General features: G+C 40.9%; 1 protein-coding gene across 1 annotated transcript in view; it reads right to left on the reverse strand.

Moving 5' to 3' along the window:
* Klhl14 (kelch like family member 14) overlaps nucleotides 1-18,816 on the reverse strand; it is a 102,951-nt gene that overhangs the window by 66,616 nt on the left and 17,519 nt on the right. Inside the window, exon 2 of the mRNA XM_029471720.2 lies at nucleotides 8,067-8,188. Within this exon, the coding sequence (XP_029327580.1) occupies nucleotides 8,067-8,188 (122 nt within the window). The remainder of the gene's footprint in view (nucleotides 1-8,066; nucleotides 8,189-18,816) is intronic.

Genomic DNA, 18,816 nt, shown 5'->3' on the forward strand with positions numbered 1-18,816 from the left:
TGCAGCCAAGCCCTAGTGAGCGATACACAGACTCTTCATGGGATCCATTATGGGGTGTCTTATTTCCCAAATCTTTGTGAAAATAAGAGTCAAACTTTTAATTTTTTTCTACTTGGTTATGAAAGAATGTAAGTTGGGCTGGAGGGATGGCCCAGTGGTTAAAAGCACTGGCTGCTCTTCCAAAAGACATGGGTTTGATTCCCAGAGCATGTACAAAGTCTCACATCTGTATCTCTACTCCCAGGGGATTCAGTGACCTCTTCTGATATCCATGGGCACCAGGCACATACATAGCGCACAAATATCCACGCAGGCAAAACAGTAATATACATACAATATTGTTTTTTTAATTTAAATAATATAAATTAAACTAAAGTAGGACAAAATTGATTGAGAACAACTCCAGTCTACATATTGAACTTGGAGATTTATTTGAATAGCTTGATTTCAGGAAGAATCCTGTGAAGTGAGTATAATTAGCTTCAATTTGCAAATGAGAAAAAAGGATCAGAGAGTAAGAAACTCACATTACAGGCAACAAATGCCAGAAGATATGTTTCAGCTTAGATCTACGTGTTTCTAAAAATGTTAATTTCTGTTTATGTGTGTGTGCACATGTATGAGTATTCACATATGTGTGCAGAGCTTTCAAGACACAGATAAATTGCATTGAACTATAACTTGCCAGAAATCATGTATGTAAACCCTGTGGCTCACATCAGCAATTTACTCCTTAAACCTAGATTATATTCTTGACCCCTCAGCATCAGTTGCTTTGGTTCATTTAACCTGCATTAGTTCTATTTTATCAACCTGCTACTATGCCAGGAACACTGGATCTGTGTAGATTTTCATGGCTACAGTGGGTCAGCACAGATTAAATCTCATGTGCTTGGACTTGGGTGACTAATAGCATTTTGTGGTCAGATGGACTGACATACCATGGTTTGATGGAGACCCAGAGGCTATTGTTCTCCTTTCTGCTCTGCAGAGAAAATGTGGCTCTACGATGACACCTACTCTCCACATGTGACGTGGAGTCTATAACGGTGAGCCTGCCATAAAGTTGCTGTGTGTTTGGATTCTGCTGAGCACTTTAGCCAGGTCTTTCCTAGCCTCTCAGCTCACTCTCTGAATTTAGCCATGCATCTTCTTTCCCAAGTATTATGTATGCATGTGTATATATGGGTTCAGATGTGTGTTTGTGCAGGTACACACCTGTGTGTGTTGGTAAGTGTTCACATGTATGTTCACATGTTCACACATGGCAGCTAGAGATTAACCTTGGGTGCCTTTTCTCCTACCCACCTTCCTTTTGGAAGCAGGATATCTCACTGGGACTTGGACCTTACCACCTTTAGGTTAGGCTGGCTGGTCTGTGAGTTGCAGACATTGTCCTCTACTGGTGCTGACATAACCATGTGTATCACTTGTGTATCTTTTCATGCATGTGTTCAGACAGAACTCTGTTTTTTCTGGCTTCACAGCAAGCACTTTACTGACAGAGTCATCTTCCCAGCCCCTGAGTCTTCTTCTTGAAGGATCTTTGTACTTAGATTTAACTATTTGGGCAATCTCCCTTCCCATCTCTACCTGGACCTCTGCCCACCTTTAATTCTCAGCTCTAATGCCTCTTCCTCGGTGATAATTCTTCATAACTCCTAAGCTGTACCATGTCCCTCCATTCTGAGATTTTCTATATTATCATTCTTCTAGGACACTGTCATGCTTTGGTATAATACATGGATACTTTGGTTAATTCTGCTTCTTTTCCACAAAAGTCTAAACTTGGCAAGGGCGTGGTAATCTCTGTTTCAGCTCATGTAACAGAGACATCAATTATATTTGGTAAGGGACTAAAGTTGGTTGGGTGAGGACTTCAGTAAGTCAGTGCTAATATTTAAGAAGTTCCCACACTATGCCTATAGTTTACCTACAAATGATACAGGCCATCTAAGGAGCCCTAGTGAATTATACCTCCAAGCCACACTCAATAGCAAATCCCACAGCCTATGTGTGAAGAAGGCATTGGAATTATTTGTACACATGCTACTCTCTGGAGAAAAAGCAATTACTATATTTAAGGGAAGTATAAGCTGGAAATAAACAAAAGAAACTCAAAGCAAGCCTACTGGCTTTTGGAAGCATCCAGCTCCCTTGAAACACAGGATTGGGAGTGGCCACCACACATACATTTTTTTAAAAAAATCTATGAAAAATCCACTAAAGCATTGGTGCGTGAATCTTCAGCAGCAAATAATTCAAGATATATAGCAATGCGCAGCCATGTATTTCAAATTAGAACGGGCTCATCGAAGGTAAAATTAGATGGTAACATATTTAAAAAGTCAAGGCACAATTCCTTCTATTTTTATTTTTTGCCAAAAGCCATGGGAACAATTGCTTCATGATCTCAAATTCCAAGCTGTGAGACAATTGCTACACCACAATATAAATTCCTTAGATCACTAGGTTTTCACTAACCCCTAAATCAAAAACCTAGAGAGGTAGTTCATACCCTGATAACTAGTTTGTCTTCACCTCTCCCTGTGCTGCTGGAGAGCCAAGGGCCTTGCACACGCTAGGTAAACACCCTTCCAATGAACTAACTAGTTCCAAACATTTAATTCTTGAACCAGTCTGGATAATGTATTGATGTGACATGCTTCTTGGTTAAGTTTTCAGGTCTGTCACATACTACCTGTTCCAAGCCTAGATGCTCTGAGGCTCTAAGTTTTTGTTGGTGTGAAAATGCTCTCCAGTATTCTGAGGCATTCTAAAAGCTAGGTCCTCTTACCAAAATGATTTTCATTTCACCTCATCACCTAACTCTTCCCCATTTTCTCCAAATTAAGGGTCACGTTAAGAGGGCTTCCATAGCAACTCTGTTTAGGTGAGGTTTCTCCTCCCCCCACCCCCCTGCGCTTGGTATTCTCATAGTAGCCTGGTGTTTTCTAGTCTACTGTGTAGCTCACTGTATGCTGCAGTAATCCCCTTGGGTTACTGAGAGGAGAGGTTGAAGTCATAATTCAACTGGCTAGCCAACTCTTTGCTTTGTGGACAGGTGAGAGCTGCTAGTAGGTCTAAATTCCTCCTAGGCACTTCTCAAATAATTTGGAAGCATCTCAATGTTTTTCATAGTTTCTCCTGAAATACAGTGTTCACTCTCTATGGATTATCTTCCTGTCAAGTGGTCTGATTATTTTAAGTAATTTGTAGTTTGGAGTTTCTGGTAGGAAAAATACTACAAATAAAAGGATGAACACACACCAAAACAACTGAACTTACTTATTTTCATAAGAAACAACTATTAGGGCTTGTGAGAAGACTGAGCAGGGAAATGTGCTTGCTCTAAGCCTGACAGCCTGATTGGATCTATGGGACCCACATAGTACAAGAAAACTGATTCTCACAAGCCGTACTCTGACCCCACATGCACTGTGCACTATACACAGGTAAACACACACACTAATTTTATCCCCAATTTAGTCAAAGGACAGAAGCTGACTGAATTCAAGAAACAAAAGAATAAAGGGAAGAACACACACTGGATGTGTTAGCACTCGGAATTAGTGCTTTGCCAATAAAGCAGCTCATAAAATATTCTACGTCTTCATTATAGAATATGATCAAACCTCCATTTATCTGTGGGAACCAAAGTTCAGTGTCATATATAGCTATTTAGTTTCTTTCTTATTGCCACTCATTTGCTACTTACAGAAAAATAGATGTGTGTGTGTGTGTGTGTGTGTTTGTGATGAACATGGAGAAAGGCCCATTTCATAGAGAAGATAGAGGCAGAGGGGGAGAGAGGGAGAGAGGGAGAAGGAGGACAAAGGGACAATGGAGTACCTATGATATGAAAACAGAAGTTGCTACTTGGAGGAGGGAACGATCCAGCAAGAGGAGAAGAGGGAGCGGCACAGAAAAGCAGAGAGGGAGGGAGAGGAACAGGAGCAAAGAAAACTGGAATGTATGTATTAAAGTGCTGTAACAAAATCCATTCCTTTGGGCTGGAGAGATGGCTCAGCTGTTAAGAGCACTGGCTGCTCTTTCAGAGATCTTGAGCTCTATTCCCAGTAACCACTCTCTCCCTCCCTCTCCCCCTCTCCCTCCCTCTCCCCCGCCCCCCACACACACTTTGTTCCTGGGAAGTGCCTTAACCTATCAGCAAAGAAATGTGCCTGTTGAGAACAGGAGTGAAATCCCCAGCTTTTCAACACTGTCCCCTGGAAAATGGTCCAGGGCCTTCTTCATGTGCGCTTTATGAAAACATGAGTGTGTACCAAGAACTCTGTTACAAAAGGTACACAGAGGCCAAGGGAGTTGACTGGTTTGATCTTCATGCTGAAGACTGAAGGCTTGCAGAGCAAGAGATCTGCTCTTCTACCTCAACCATTATAGTATTCATGCCCCCTACTGCTTTCTAGAAATTAAGAATAAAATGGGAGGGCGGGGCTGGAGAGATGCCTCAGCATTTAAGAGCACTGACTGCTCTTCCAAAGGTCCTGAATTCAAATCCCAGCAACCACATGGTGGCTCACAATCATCTGTAATGAGAGCTGACACCCTCTTCTGGTGAGTGTAAAGACAGCTACAGTGTACTTGCATATGTAAAATAAATAAATCTTTAAAAAAAAAAGAATAAATGGGGAACTGTGCTAAGGGCTAAGAAAGAATTCTGCAAAGTAAAACTGATTAAAAGTGCATCTCGACTTCCCATTTCTCTTAATGTTTTCCCTGCATGTATGTCTGTTTGCTGCAGGTATGTCTGGTACCCATGGATGTCAAACTAATGTGCCAGATGCTCTGTACCTAGAATAAGAACAATAGAAGCCCTGATGTGTGTACTGGGAATTGAAACTGGGATCTCTGGAAGAGTAGCTGTTTGGGTGGATCAAGTCCTTACTCCTCTGTTTATTGATTGACTTGGTAACGGCAGGATTTGAACTTAGGTGCTTATGCATTCTAGGTAAGTTCTATATCACTGGGATACATCCAGGATGCTTGAAGTTTTATTTCAGTGTTGCTCTGATGATCTTTCCCTCCTGTAGCTCACCTGTACTCTTCAGTTTATTATTTCTTAGGTAATAATCTCTAAGTCCTTTCACTTTCTCCTTGTGGTATAATGAATGCAAATGAAGTAGCTCCCACAGGCAATGTGTGTGACAGGCTAGGTAGCAGTCTTTTTGGAAGGGGTAACTCCAGAAGCTTGGTGGCTGATTTGTTAGTCTGCATGAGGACAGTCTCTCAATGAACAAGCAGACCCTAAGCTAGGACTGAGCAGACTGTTATTCACCCTGAACTCTCATCCTGCCCCCTCTGAGAGCTAGCTTAGCCATTCTATGTCAAAACAATGGCAGTGGAACATTCTACAATCCCTAATATTTAGGGAGAATTTGGGCATTTTTGTTTACTAATAAGAGAATTTTGTTTTTCATTTATAATTTCCTGTCTCAAATAGCATGGAACCCTGCGATGGCTATGACATTTTCTTTTCCCCCAGATTTGGATAAATTTCAAATTTAGTTTTAAAGAATACAAACCAACAAAAATTATCCACGTTAAATTAGCACCATTTCTTTAACAAATGTGAAAATGAGGCTGTCACAGGGTCCCAGGCTCTCAGGAATAAGGGATATTCTTAATGTACAAATCCCAGAGCAATGAAGAGTATTAACAAAGCACATTTTCATTTCAGAGCCCAGAGTGTGCCCCAGGATAAGATCAAGGTTCGAGATCTGTAAGCACGTTCTAAATGTAGGAACTCATTTATGTCATTACGTGTGCATCTTTGTCTCATTCCAGATGAGTTGTGTTGATAAGGGACCGTCCAACATTTCTACCTCGTCTGTAAATCATTCCATCTCACTATGAAAACTATGGAAAATAAATTTTCTACTCTGGAGGAGCAGGCTGAAGTTGCATAGAGAAGTTGCAGTGATTGACATACATCCGATATAGCAACACAACTCTGGGCTAACACTGGCAGTAGCATTGACAGGAGCGATACCATTTATTGAGTACATGCTGAATGCTCGATGATGTATACATGCAGTGTTGTTTTAGAACACTCAAGTGATTGACAACTAAGAAAGTGACCCAGAATGTTTGTAGGACATGGTCAAACTGAGAGGTCTGTGTTCAAGTCCAGATTTGAAAGTTCATGCTTTACAACCATGAAAGCAGATACTTGCGGGCAATATGAAAGTTTTAAATCCATTGACTATATGTTACAGCCTATGGCATAAGTTACAGATCACCTTAACAAACCTGATAATGTATCTCTGAGTGTGGCTTAAAGTGAAGATGGGGGCTGATGATCTGTTTGATCCCAGCACCCACTTAGTGCAGGGAGAAATGGATTCCTCCAAGCTATCTTCTGACCATCACATGCACTCGTGCTGTCCTCTCCACACACCATAAACAAGTCAACCAATAAGTAAATGTAAAAATATCAAGCATATGACCTTTTGGAGATGCTGTTTGCCCTCCTTCTCCCTGGCCTGAAGGGTCTCAAATAAATCCCAAATCGGGTATAGTGGGGAGTATTTGGGAAAGTGGGTGGGCTTGTCAATATTATCTTTTATTAATGGAGTTTAAAATCTTGCTGTCCCTTATGTTCTTCTTATGTTTTTCTCTCCGCAAAATCTTTGTCCCTTTTCCATCTATCCTTTGAGTTTGCAGGTCATCTGTACAGGAGTTCCCTGTCAATCAGCTACTGTCAAAACACCACTTCTCTGTTTTTACTTCGGCCTTAGTTTCTGTTGCACCTTCAAAATACAGCTGGCTTTAAAAGACATTCTTACTAAGCTATCTAAACAATGATAGATGCTATTTTCACCCCAAAGAGGATCAAAAGAGTTTTAAGGACATCATTAACTTATTTTTCTTCCTCCTATCCCTGCTTAATCTGCTGTTTCTTGCTAGCCACCTCCTTCCTGCAACCATAGTATAGTGGTGTCCAGGGAGCTCTTCTTGAGTAGTGCCTGGACCATGCTACTGCAGGCTTTGCTGGTCGTAGGCCAGCTCCTAAGTGTATTGTTTCAGCCCCACCTTACATGTCTTCTTTCCTATTCTGTTCTTAAGGGAGAACTTCCATTGTTTCTATTAGCCTAAGGGGCTTTCAGGAAGAACCAAGGAAATGCTTTTTGCAAGAATGACCTATTGAAATACACAAATGCTTTAAAGACATACACACAAGGAAGTTAACTTTCACTTTTGTTGGTTTTAAATGTATGGCTTTGATTCATGGATCAAAATTGCTCATTTATTATTTTATCTATACAGCTCTGGGCAATTTTGACAGTTAAAATTTAGTTTTATTGACCAGTGCAGCCACTGTGCCCACAAGGGGACTAGTGTGAGCAGCCTACTGCACTCAAGAAACGATGATTTTTTGATTCCATGACTGCATCAGATCAGAAATCATAACCGATACAACAATACGTTCCAAATCTCAGTGCCCAAGGCAAGAGTTCTGCTGTAAAACACAATCACCCTTTAAGAGGAGAAGAGAGCCTTGGCTGGACGTTTGCGAGCACAGTTTAATGCAGCTGAGGGAAGCCATGAATATATCTGTCCATCAAGCTTTGGAGCAGCCTAAGGAGGCCCGTTCTGGAAATACCTGGTCTTCCAGACTAAAGGTGGGCAAGCATGCTTAAAGGGCAAATTGATGTTGGTAACAGAGATAATGAACTAAGCTACCTACCATTTTACCAGTGTTACTAAACAACCTGACAGTTTTGTTTCAATGACAACAAAAATCTCCAACTGAAGCATTTCTAGGGGATGATTTCTGCTCTCTGCGCCATCCCCATCCATTCCGACACACACAGAGAAACACAAACCAGGCCAATTTTAATTTAGGCCCGTTGGTCTACCAAATTGGCCACCTCAGCAATGTTAATTTAGTCTTTTACTCTAAATCTCCCATGATACATAAACAAACCTCCAAAGGGTAGCAGATCGATACAGTGTCTGATTTGATTTAACTGTGTTTTTTAATTCATCAAGACAACTCCAACCTGAAATAAACAGGCAAGGAAATAAGTAAGTACACTCACTTGTGAGGATTTTCCATGTCTTCTTTTCGTCGTCATAATACTGAACCAGATTGCTGGGAAGCCGGTCTGGTCCGGGAGGCAATCCTCCAACCAACAGCAGCATTTTCTTGTTAGAGCGAATTCTTCACCCAAAACAAAAGAGGAGAGGAATAACAGCATTATCGTAGAGTCCTTTAGATGGCAAAGAAATCATAACCATCAAATACCGTTTCTTGCTTGCACATTTCTGTTTCCTTTTTTTCTTCCTTCTTCTCCCATTCATAGCTCAACCATTCTTTTTGAACCAAGGAGAAAAATGATCGGAAGAGCTTCATATCCCTATACTCATGGAATAATAAGCTTCCTTTATGCAATTTGTTAGAGGTTCATTCTAGAACGACCTTTCCCTTATATTAGCCCTTTAAATCATCTCTCTTTACAGCTGAGTACACATGGAATGCTCTAAAGTTGTACTCAGGCTAAGCATTCAAGTTGCATGTCAAAAAATGTATTAGTCAAAATCATTATTATAAGCCATTCTCCACTCAAAGAACCTTGAAAAAATTAAGGTTATGCAGAGAGTTTGGGAGTCTACCCTTTAATCACCTAGGGAACTTCAAATACCAGTTTGGTACAATTAGCACGGGGCCAACTGGGGGTGTGTGTGCATACATTTTTATTTTTGTTTGTTTAATTAAGCTTAGACGTCTGCCTCCACCACCACCCCACCCCCACTTTGGCTAGCCCTCCCCTCTGAGCTCCCCCTGTGCTCCACTGGTAATACAGCAGCACCAATTGGTAAAAATGAGACTGTGATGTCGTTGTGAGCCTCCCCAGAGTGGAGCCCTGCCAATGCTTGCCACTGATCCAGCGGCATGAACCTGCTCAACTGTGCAAAGCCACTCTAATTCCCTCCCTCTGTTTTTCTACCTTCTCCCCCAGGGGGCAACCACTGAAAGGAGTGACTACCCACCCATCAAGAGCTGGCAATTCGCTGCTATTAACCGTGACTGTGATTCCCAGTCTGCCTGGCAGTTCCTGAGAACAGGCCTGCAACGTCTCATATGCAGTAAAAGCTATAAGATGCACCCTGGCCGGCCCACATGACCTGATGGATGTACAATCCTTAGGAACAGTAATGGATTGAGCACACTTGCAACTGAAGCGGGGAGAGAAAGCCCAGACCCCCACAAGGGGCCTGCTGATTTAACACTCACTTTACATATAATTGAACTTTTCATTTACCTGAAAGACTCAAGGTGGTTGGCAGGGAGAGAAATGGAACAACCATGATTGAAGGGAAAAAGTCAATAGATACAAAAGGGTTCCTCTTAAATCTAACCACAGCCCACAGTGTGCCTCTGGATCCATGATGACATATCCAGTCCTTTCTGACTCAAGGATGCCTGGTGAAATAGGCCCTTCAGAAAAGCTTTGTGTGTTTGTTAGGAACCTAATGCACAGAGTGAACTGAATCTGGCTAATGGCATTTCCATGTGAAGGAAGGGAACAAGAGAATTCTTTTAATGAAACTCTGGTGGCTTTGGATGCGTGGAGTGCATTGAGCATGCCTTGGTAGAAAAAACACCTTCTGGAAAAAAGACACTCCTAGCCATCAATAGAGGGAGCTGTACCAATAGATAAATGACCCACACAATTAGCAGCTTGAAACACTCATTTTTCCATCCTTTGGATGTAAGTCAACAAAAGTAAAAAACACACTGGCCCAACTGCTTCAAGGGAAACTGCACACTGACATCTTCTGGACCGCTAGCTGGCACATACAAACAAAAGAGGTAACAAAGTTTACCACATGGTGTGAATTTCAGACATCAGGGACTTACGAGACAAATGAATATCTGCATCAAGCTTTTCTTTTTTTTTTTTTTAATTTGGAAGTAATACACATATAATTCCTGTGCTATGCAATTTTGTAAATGCATGGTCACAGAATTGATTATGCGGGTTTTTAATCTTTGAACTGTTATTTGGGGTTCAAATAATCAAGCATTCTATTTGTGTAAGAGAAGTCATGATGAAAGCAGTTTGGTATACGTAAATTAGTGACAATAGCCTAGTCAGTGGAAGTCACAATTTTGTGACTGTCCTAATGTAGTACATGCATACATAATGTATACATACTGCCAGTCCAGGGGGGACCAGTCTCCACATAACTGGTACAGAGGAAAGGGCGCTAAGAAGTGGGGTTTGCTAAAACAAAGTAATAAGGCTAGCTTATATTTATTTATTTTTAAGTAGTTTTAAAATATGTTGAATAGATGACCAAAAGAGATACATGCTTGGTTCATGTATGCTGTCAAAGTCATCTTATTCCCTGGTTAAGCCAGTTTCCCTGGACCAATCTTGCTAATGTTTTTCTACAGTGGTATTTATGTTCCTCACTGAGGATGAAAAGAAGGCCCAGAGTCTTTGTGGCATCTATTCACAATGTCCAAATGTTCTCAAGAACTGGACTTTCTTTCAACCCAAGGGGTCCTGAACAGTTTGTAAATGGTCAAAGCCTCCAAACTTCTCAACAGTAACTGAAGGACTAGCTAGCCAGTAACATTGAAAGACTCTACTTAAGTGAGATAAACCTCCAATGCATCCAAAGCTCCATGGGCAATATTGTGGCAAATTACACAGGAGGAAGAGAACCCCCCTTTCCTTCATTGGTTTTGTTTTCCACCAGAGGGTAGGACTTGCTGCTGACATGGGCAGCTTCCGTGCAGGATGAGGATATGTTTCAACCCTTTTGTACTGTTGTACTTATATGGTTGCTTATTCAATCCATTGCTAAAGCTTGTAACTCCATTGTCCTACCCTATATCAACAACTTTTAATAGTAAACAAAACTTAAAACTCTGCTTTGTCCATATACATGACATACTTGAAAGAAATTGTATGAAACCTAACCCTTCATACAATGAATATACACAATGTACAGAATACGTATCTTGTTAACTGCAAAACTAAAATTTGAGGAATCTGTGCTAATGAGCTGAAGGAAGTTTCAATGATTTATTCTTCTAAATAATTCCAGCAGAACTTCCAAGCTCAGAATTAGGCAAAAATCTAGAAGTGTTGTCTTATTGCAAGAGTTTGAACTCCTGATTAGAGCAAGTTGGTACACATTTTAAAAGCTCTTTCCATTGCATAATCTTCATTAACATGTTCAGTTTATGACATTTATTATTTAAAATATTCCTTTCATTACTCTCTTTAGTATCATCATCAGGACCAAAAAAATTATCAGTGTTTTTAAAGAAAACTAAGAAATGAGAGAAATGTATACAAAAACCTGGAGCAGATTGTATCAACAGTATTTGGATGCTTTTGATTTGAGTTTCTAGATTCTTGTATCCAAAATATAAGGCAAGAAAAGTGATGGGATTTGAAGGTCTCCTTCATTCCGGCTCAGTAGCCATCCAACATTTACCATGTGTCACATTTGTGTGTGTGTGTGTATGTGTGTGTGCACTCTCCTGCATACCTACTTTAGTTGAGGGGATGAATGATTGAAAGATGACCTAAAACCTCTTGGTGTAAACAAATTTTTCATCATACTGGTGCTCTAAGTGTGGTAAAGTCTCATTCATTTATATCTCAGTGATTTAGAACTTTCATAGTTGGGACACAGGACAGATAAAATGATCTGTTCCACGATACATGAAAAAAGATCCCATTTCTGAGATTACAAGAAGAATTTCAATCCATTGAATAACTCAGCAGGTTTACAGTCATTTGTAAAAAAAAAAAAACTTATTTCATAAATGCTATATAATTTTCATGTTTGTAAAACAAGTCATTCTGCAAATCTACAAATGATTAAATCATGAAATTGGAAGATAACACTGAGACAGTGAAGTTTAGTAATTCCCAAGTTTACCAGGTTTCCAGGATTACCTGAGGGGTTTAAACATTTTAGTTTCATAGTAAAGATGCTCAGTCTAATTCTCAGAGATCCAAATGGATGAGGCCTTTTTAAAATGTCAGTAATGTCAGTAAGAGGAGTAAACAGTTAAGAGACCTTACTGGGAGCTAGAGAGATGGCTCAGAGGTTGAGAGCACTGACTGCTCTTCCAGAGGTCCCAAGTTCAAATCCCAGCAACCACATGGTGGCTCACAACTATCTAATATGGTATCTGACACCCTGTTATGCAGGCAGAACACTGTGTACATAATAAATACATAAATCTAGAGAGAGAGAGAGAGAGAGAGAGAGAGAGAGAGAGAGAGAGAGAGAGAGAGCTTACTGCTCTTGCAGAGGACCAGGAGGTGTTTGCCAGCACCCACATTGTACAGTTCAAAAATATCTGTAACTCCATTTCTAGGGGATCCAATGTCTTCTTCTGGCCTTCCATTTGGTTCTCTCTCTATCTGGTGCTTGTAGTCTCAACATGTAAACTCTCAGGTTCTGCTCCAGTGCCATGCCTGCCTGCTTGCTGTCATGTTCCCCATCATGATGGTCATGGACTCATGCTCTGAAACTGTAAGCATGGCCCCAGTACACTCTTTCTTTTTCTAAGTTGCCTTGGCCATGGTGTCTCTTCACAACAATAGAAAAGTAACTAAGATATCAGCCATCGGAAAGATCTTAATAACTGCACATCCAGACTTAAGGCTGCTGACTTGGGTTAGCTCTCAACATGATACAAGAATATTTTACTTTTTAAAGATTATTTGTTTGTATTTTATGTGTATGATTATTTTGCCTGAATGTTCTCATGTGACAGAAGGCAGAAGAGGGTGTCAGATTCATTGGAACTGTAGTTATTGGCAGTTGTGAGCTGTCCCATGTGGGTGTTGGCAACCGACTCCTGCTCCTCTGAAAGAGCAGAAAGCTCTCCAAACTGCTGAGCAATTATGATGAAATAGACTTACTTTTCAAATCCAATGTCTTGTTGAAAGTACTGGATGTGTTATATTCATCCCCCACTTATGGGAAGTTGAATCACCTTCACAGAACTTTAGAGTACAGCTGTGGGTAGGGAAGTGGGGGGGAGGGTATGGGGGACTTTTGGGATAGCATTGAAAATGTAATTGAGGAAAAGATGTAATAAAAAATATAAAAAAGAAAAAAAAATAATTGACAAAAGTAAAAAGGTTTCTGGGCCCACAATGACCAAAACTTAATTCAATATTGGTAAAGAATCAGGGTGATGTGAGCAGTGCTTGCCCATGCTGCACTGGGTGTATTCACTGCAGCCCTTGTTCTGACATAGGACATGTGTGTCCTGCACATGTGTGCTTCCACTTTTGTGCTGTCATACCATAGCACCAGCAGCTCGCTTGCACGCTTCAGCACAGAGTCAAGACACTGACTACGAAAAGATGCAGCATCTTCTTTATATACACTCTTTTATAGAAGCATATGGCTTACTTATGGAAAACACAAACTTTCTAATTGGCATACCTTTGGATTATATTGTGACACCCTGAGAAAAACATGTCTTTTTCTTGTGAGGGGAGATAAGAAATTGATGCCTCCAATCTTATCCAGTAAGATTGGAAAAGATTGGAAAAGATGGATTTTGTGAGTTTTTTTCTACAAACTTCAAATTCAAAGGCCAGTGGCCTTGACCATGCCCATCAGTGGTTGAGGATTTTGAGAGCCATTTTATATCTTTAACTATGGCAGCCATGTATGATAAGGACCCCTTAGGGGCAGGAAAACACAAGATCCTAAAAGTCCCAGGTATGAGAATGGGTGTCTGAGTCAGTTCAGGCTGTGTAGCAAAATGACTTCAGGATTTGATGTCTTTATGAGACCTTTATGTCTCACTTTGGAGGCTGAGAAGTTGGTGTGTCAGTAGAGTTAACTCTTCCTCATGGTCAACCTTTTGTTTATTCCTCAGGTGAGAGTAATTAGTGGTAGGAGGAGAAAGCAATCTCTATCCTGTTTCCTATTTCCTATTTAGAGTCCACTAATTCTATTACACATGTATACCCTTATGACTTAATACACAGACCCTATACCAAAAAAAAAAAACCAAACAACAACAAAACCCCCAAATACCCCCAAAACCAACCAACTAAACAACCAAACAACCAAACAAAAAACGGTCATGATGGGAGATAATTTTTACGTAGATATTTTGAAGGCATGGGGACACAAACCTTTAATCTACTCAGTGTGTTTCCACAAGTCATGGAACTGAGTGGGGTTTGTAGGAATCTTACCAGACCTGGAAAGCCCCTTAGCTGACATCTAGATTATACACAAAAAGAATATTCATGTTGTTCCCATAGTGATCAATTAGTCAGTGACAGCAATTATTATTATTCATCATTTTTAACCTTACAAAGCACTCATAGGAAAATGACCTCTGGAATTCTGGAATTTTTATTGCTTAGAAGCCTTTCATATACTATATATTACACTATTTAGAAATAGCCAGAATGATTAACTCTATAAGCAAGATTAACAAAAATATAAAACCAGTGGACTTCTGACAGTGATGTTGTCCTAGATAGTATTCATATATTCAATGTGTCAATCTTCTTAGCCTACAGCCTTCTCTGTAATGGTAGCCCATGAACCCTGGGATATCCAAGTCACCAGTTTTCAGTTGCCCATGGTTCTTCTACTTGCTTGCTATAGTTTCTTTTCATTTTTAAAACATCAAACTCATTTATTTATGTCATATGAAATACACACACACACACACACACACACACACACACACACACACAGTGGGTTGCCTGTGTGGTGTTATATATTTGCAGGAATCTGTTCTTTCCTCCCACCACTGGATTGAACTCAGATCATCAATCTTGACAGGTGCTGTTACCTCCTGAGTCATCTCACAAGGCCTGAACCTCTTGCTTTCGCCCTGGTTCTACTGGAGTAGATTCTGACAGGTAGATTAGAGCAGCACCCCTGTTTTCTGCACACCTGATCCTATGTGTCCAGTTTTTCACTGAATCTTAGCACAGCTTGACACTGATGATCAATAACTTCAACCCTCTTCTTTAAAAAAAATGTGTGTGTGATATGTATATACACGTTTGTGTTTTTTGTGTGTGCAGGTATGAGCCTGTCAGGACATGTATGTAAGCTTACAGGGCCAGTCTGTACATTGGTCTTCTTTTGCATTATTTAAAACTGGGTTTCTGTTGTTTGCTACTAGATGCACTCAGTTAGCTGCCCAGCAGACTTCCGCCTCATCTCTGCCTCCCATCTCACTTCAGGAGTGCGAGAGAATTACCAATAGTGCTGCTGTGTCTGGCTTTACTTGGGTGTTTAGGATTAGAACCCAGGTCCTCACTTGAATTGCAAATGTTTTCCCAACAGCCGTTTCCCCAGTCCTCAATCCTCCTCAAAGCTGTCACAGATGCTTTTATTACCTGCCATCTATAAGGTACAGATTTTCCCAGATTACAACATCTATCTTCTATCATTTGCTGTTCTGTAGGTGAACGCCTTACTTGAAATACTTGAAATACATTTTTGATGCAAGCAACACGATTCAAAATGTGAAAAAAAAATCAGACACACAAAAGCTGGAAATCTCCTAGATTATGAGGAAAAGGCAGGCAGAGGAGGGTCCTGAGTCCTTGGGCAGGAGAAGGTTTCAAAGTCAGCTAGCTTTCCAGAAACCTAAAGCTGAGTGGGGCCCAGCACTCTCAGAGAAGAGCTGCTAGCTACCCTTTTCTTAAAAATTTCCAGAGAAGTAAACTCCCTTGAGAATCGGTTCCAGCTGATTCGCTGTTGTATTTAGGTTTCTTTATCATAGCTGTTCTTGGTAATTACACAGCAGCTTTCATGGGAAGAGCCTTTAAATAGAGCTGATAATGTCTCTCCAAGGTAGGTAAACACAGCGTCATTATCCCCATTTAACAGACCAAAGACTAGAGGAAGGGGTGTGGGCACCTCTTCCAGCTTCTCTGGGTGGTTTGGTTTTCTCCATCTCATGCAGGCATGCCCCTGGGGGTTTCTCCCAGTGCTCTGCTGTGACTCTGAGGTGACTGTGTTGTCTTAGCTTCCCACACTTTGCTTTAGAGTCACCCTTTTCTCTTGCCATGAGTCTAGCTATACCATGGCTGGAGAAGCATCAGTCCTATGTATGATATAGGCTTCCTAAGATGGAAGTATGAGAGTTGGTCAATCTCCCTATCGTGACAATGCAGGCTGAGAAAATTGCCAACTGTACTCAAGCAAAAACAGATGCAGTACAAGAAGCTGTTCAATAAATGTTTCTATGTGACTGAAGCTCCGCTGTGATACATGCAAGAATGAATGGCGCATTTTGAAGTCCCTTGTACAGTGACAGTCAGAAACACATTAGATTACTTCTATCATTGGCTTCTCACCTGTTGTAGGATCCAGTGAGTGATGGAGAAGGGTTCAAAGAGCAAATGATAGGAAGGAAATCAGAGTGGTTTGTTGAAGAAAGAAGTTTGTGTGTGAAATATCGCATAAAAGCCTTAGCTAAGAGTTATGGAACGCTTAGGAATCTTCAATAGGTAGGGCTTTAGGTCTTTGTGGGTGTGTTTTGACTGGGACCACAGGACATTGGTTTCTCATTGTTTCCCTAGGCAGGCATTTGCTTTGGACATGTGTTTTGAATCATGATGGGCAGCCTTGCCAAAGAAAACAACAGGGCTATGGATGAGCGAAGCCCGCTGGGACCGCCAATAAGCCTTTCTTGTTTTTTTTTTATTACGTATTTTCCTCAATTACATTTCCAATGCTATCCCAAAAGTCCCCCATACCCACCCCCACTTCCCTACCCACCCATTCCCATTCTTTTGGCCCTGGCATTCCCCTGTATTGGGGCATATAAAGTTTGCATGTCCAATGGGCCTCTCTTTCCATTGATGGCCGACTAGGCCATCTTTCGATACATATGCAGAGGTAACACAATCACAAAGGAACTCACACAATATGTATTCACCGATAAGTGGATATTAGCCCAAACCTTAGGATACCCAAGATATAAGATACAATTTGCTAAACGCATGAAACTCAAGAAGAATGAAGACCTTTCTTGTTTTTAAGTTTGCCATCTCACAGAAAGCACACAGTCATATTGACGGTTCCCAAATCCAACCCAATCTTTATTATGTACTGCTCTAAACTGTTCCTGACTTTCTTCCCACTGGAGAAGGATCAAACAATTGCTGTTTTCATGACCATGCCCTCTGGCTTTTGTTGTTTCGTTGTTGTTATTGTTTGTTAGTTAGTTTTGCTTTTGTTGTTGTTGTAGTTGTTTGAGCATTTGCCCTACTCTTTATATTTGGGAGTTGGTGGGATTTTGGTGGTGGTGGTGGTTCTCTTTCTTTTCCTTCTTTTGTTTTTTTGTTTTGTTTTGTTTTGTTTTTAATATTCAAAACCATAGCTCAGGGTAGTCTCAAACTCATCACTTAGACAGAAATAGCCTTGAAACTATGCTCCTCCTCCTTCCAGCTCCTGGGTGCTGGGATGACAGGCATGTGTATTGGTTCAGTTTTGTCTCACAGAATTGGAGCCACCCACGACAATGCAAGGCTTTAGTTATCAGCATCATTTAGGATTCATGTACTAGATATAAGATATATTTACATCATATACATATGAACAACTTTAAGTAAATACTATTATATATATGTATAATACTAATACACACACATATATGTGTATATATATATAAATATATATATGGGGGGAGGAAGAAAGGGGGCACCTTTTCTGCAGGTTAGAAACTTTACAGACTGTCTAAGGTAGGTAGTGGTGCCTCGTCTCTGGTGTGATGATTTAGGGTAGGACCCAATATCATTTTCTTGTTGCTTATTCATCAGCCAGTACTATGGAGCATAGTTTTGAGCAGTTGTGTTTATAAGATCATGGGCTTTATAGCAGTGTTTTATTTTTAATGCTTGTTAAACCTCAGCAATACACAATCTATTATTTTTTAAAGTTTCTCACATACCACCGGGAATTATCTTACCTCTTATCAACAGCAGAATAACAATTAGAAGCCAGCAACTTAAAACCTGGAGCTCTGAAACCTGGCTCAAATTCCAACTCTGCACTTTCAACACGTACAGTCACGCGAGCACACCACTAACTAGAGTTCCACTCTCTAGGTGCACTAAATAGTGCTATTTAGTGCTTTGTTGCTTGCTTTTGTTTAGTTGCTGTTGTTGTTTAAGTCAGGAGCTCATGTAGCACAGGCTGGACTCATAGTTGCTCAGAGCTGAGGATTACTTTTGCCTTCTGATCCCCTGGCCTCCGTGACCCTACTGCTGGGATTATGGGCTTGCACAATCATGCCCAGTTTTCTGCAGTACTGGGGGCTGAACCCAGAGCTATGTGCCTGCGTGACAAGCTCTCTACACACTGAGCCACAACTTTTGCTCTTGTTTTGCTTTTTAAGATAGGAGGTCATGCTAGCCTCAAATTCTGATCTGTCCTCAGCCTCCCCCTCAAGTCCCCTTCCCTGAGAGCTGGGATTACAGGTGTACCTGGCTCGACAATAGTTTTGTATGTTGCAAGTGTGGTTGACCACTCTTGTGTGTTCGCGTGAGTGTGTGTGTGTGTGTGTGCATGCGCACGTGCCTTGACTCTTTACTTCAGCCCGCTTAGCTCACAGGCATCGTCAGCACTGTGCCCAACACATCCTCATCCCAGAAGGACACTTTGTCTGTCCTTCAGCATGCACAGTGTGTATTGTTTCTGCCTTTACCACTTTCTTTTTGTCACCAAAATCTGCTTACCATCTGATGACACCTGAGGCAGGTAGGACAGGAAGGGGTTAATATCTTCATCTGAGTCTGCAAAGTGTAG

This window comes from Mus caroli, unplaced genomic scaffold, assembly GCF_978045245.1.
Source record: "Mus caroli unplaced genomic scaffold, Mus_caroli_1 scaffold_19, whole genome shotgun sequence".
Lineage (NCBI taxonomy): Eukaryota > Metazoa > Chordata > Mammalia > Rodentia > Muridae > Mus > Mus caroli.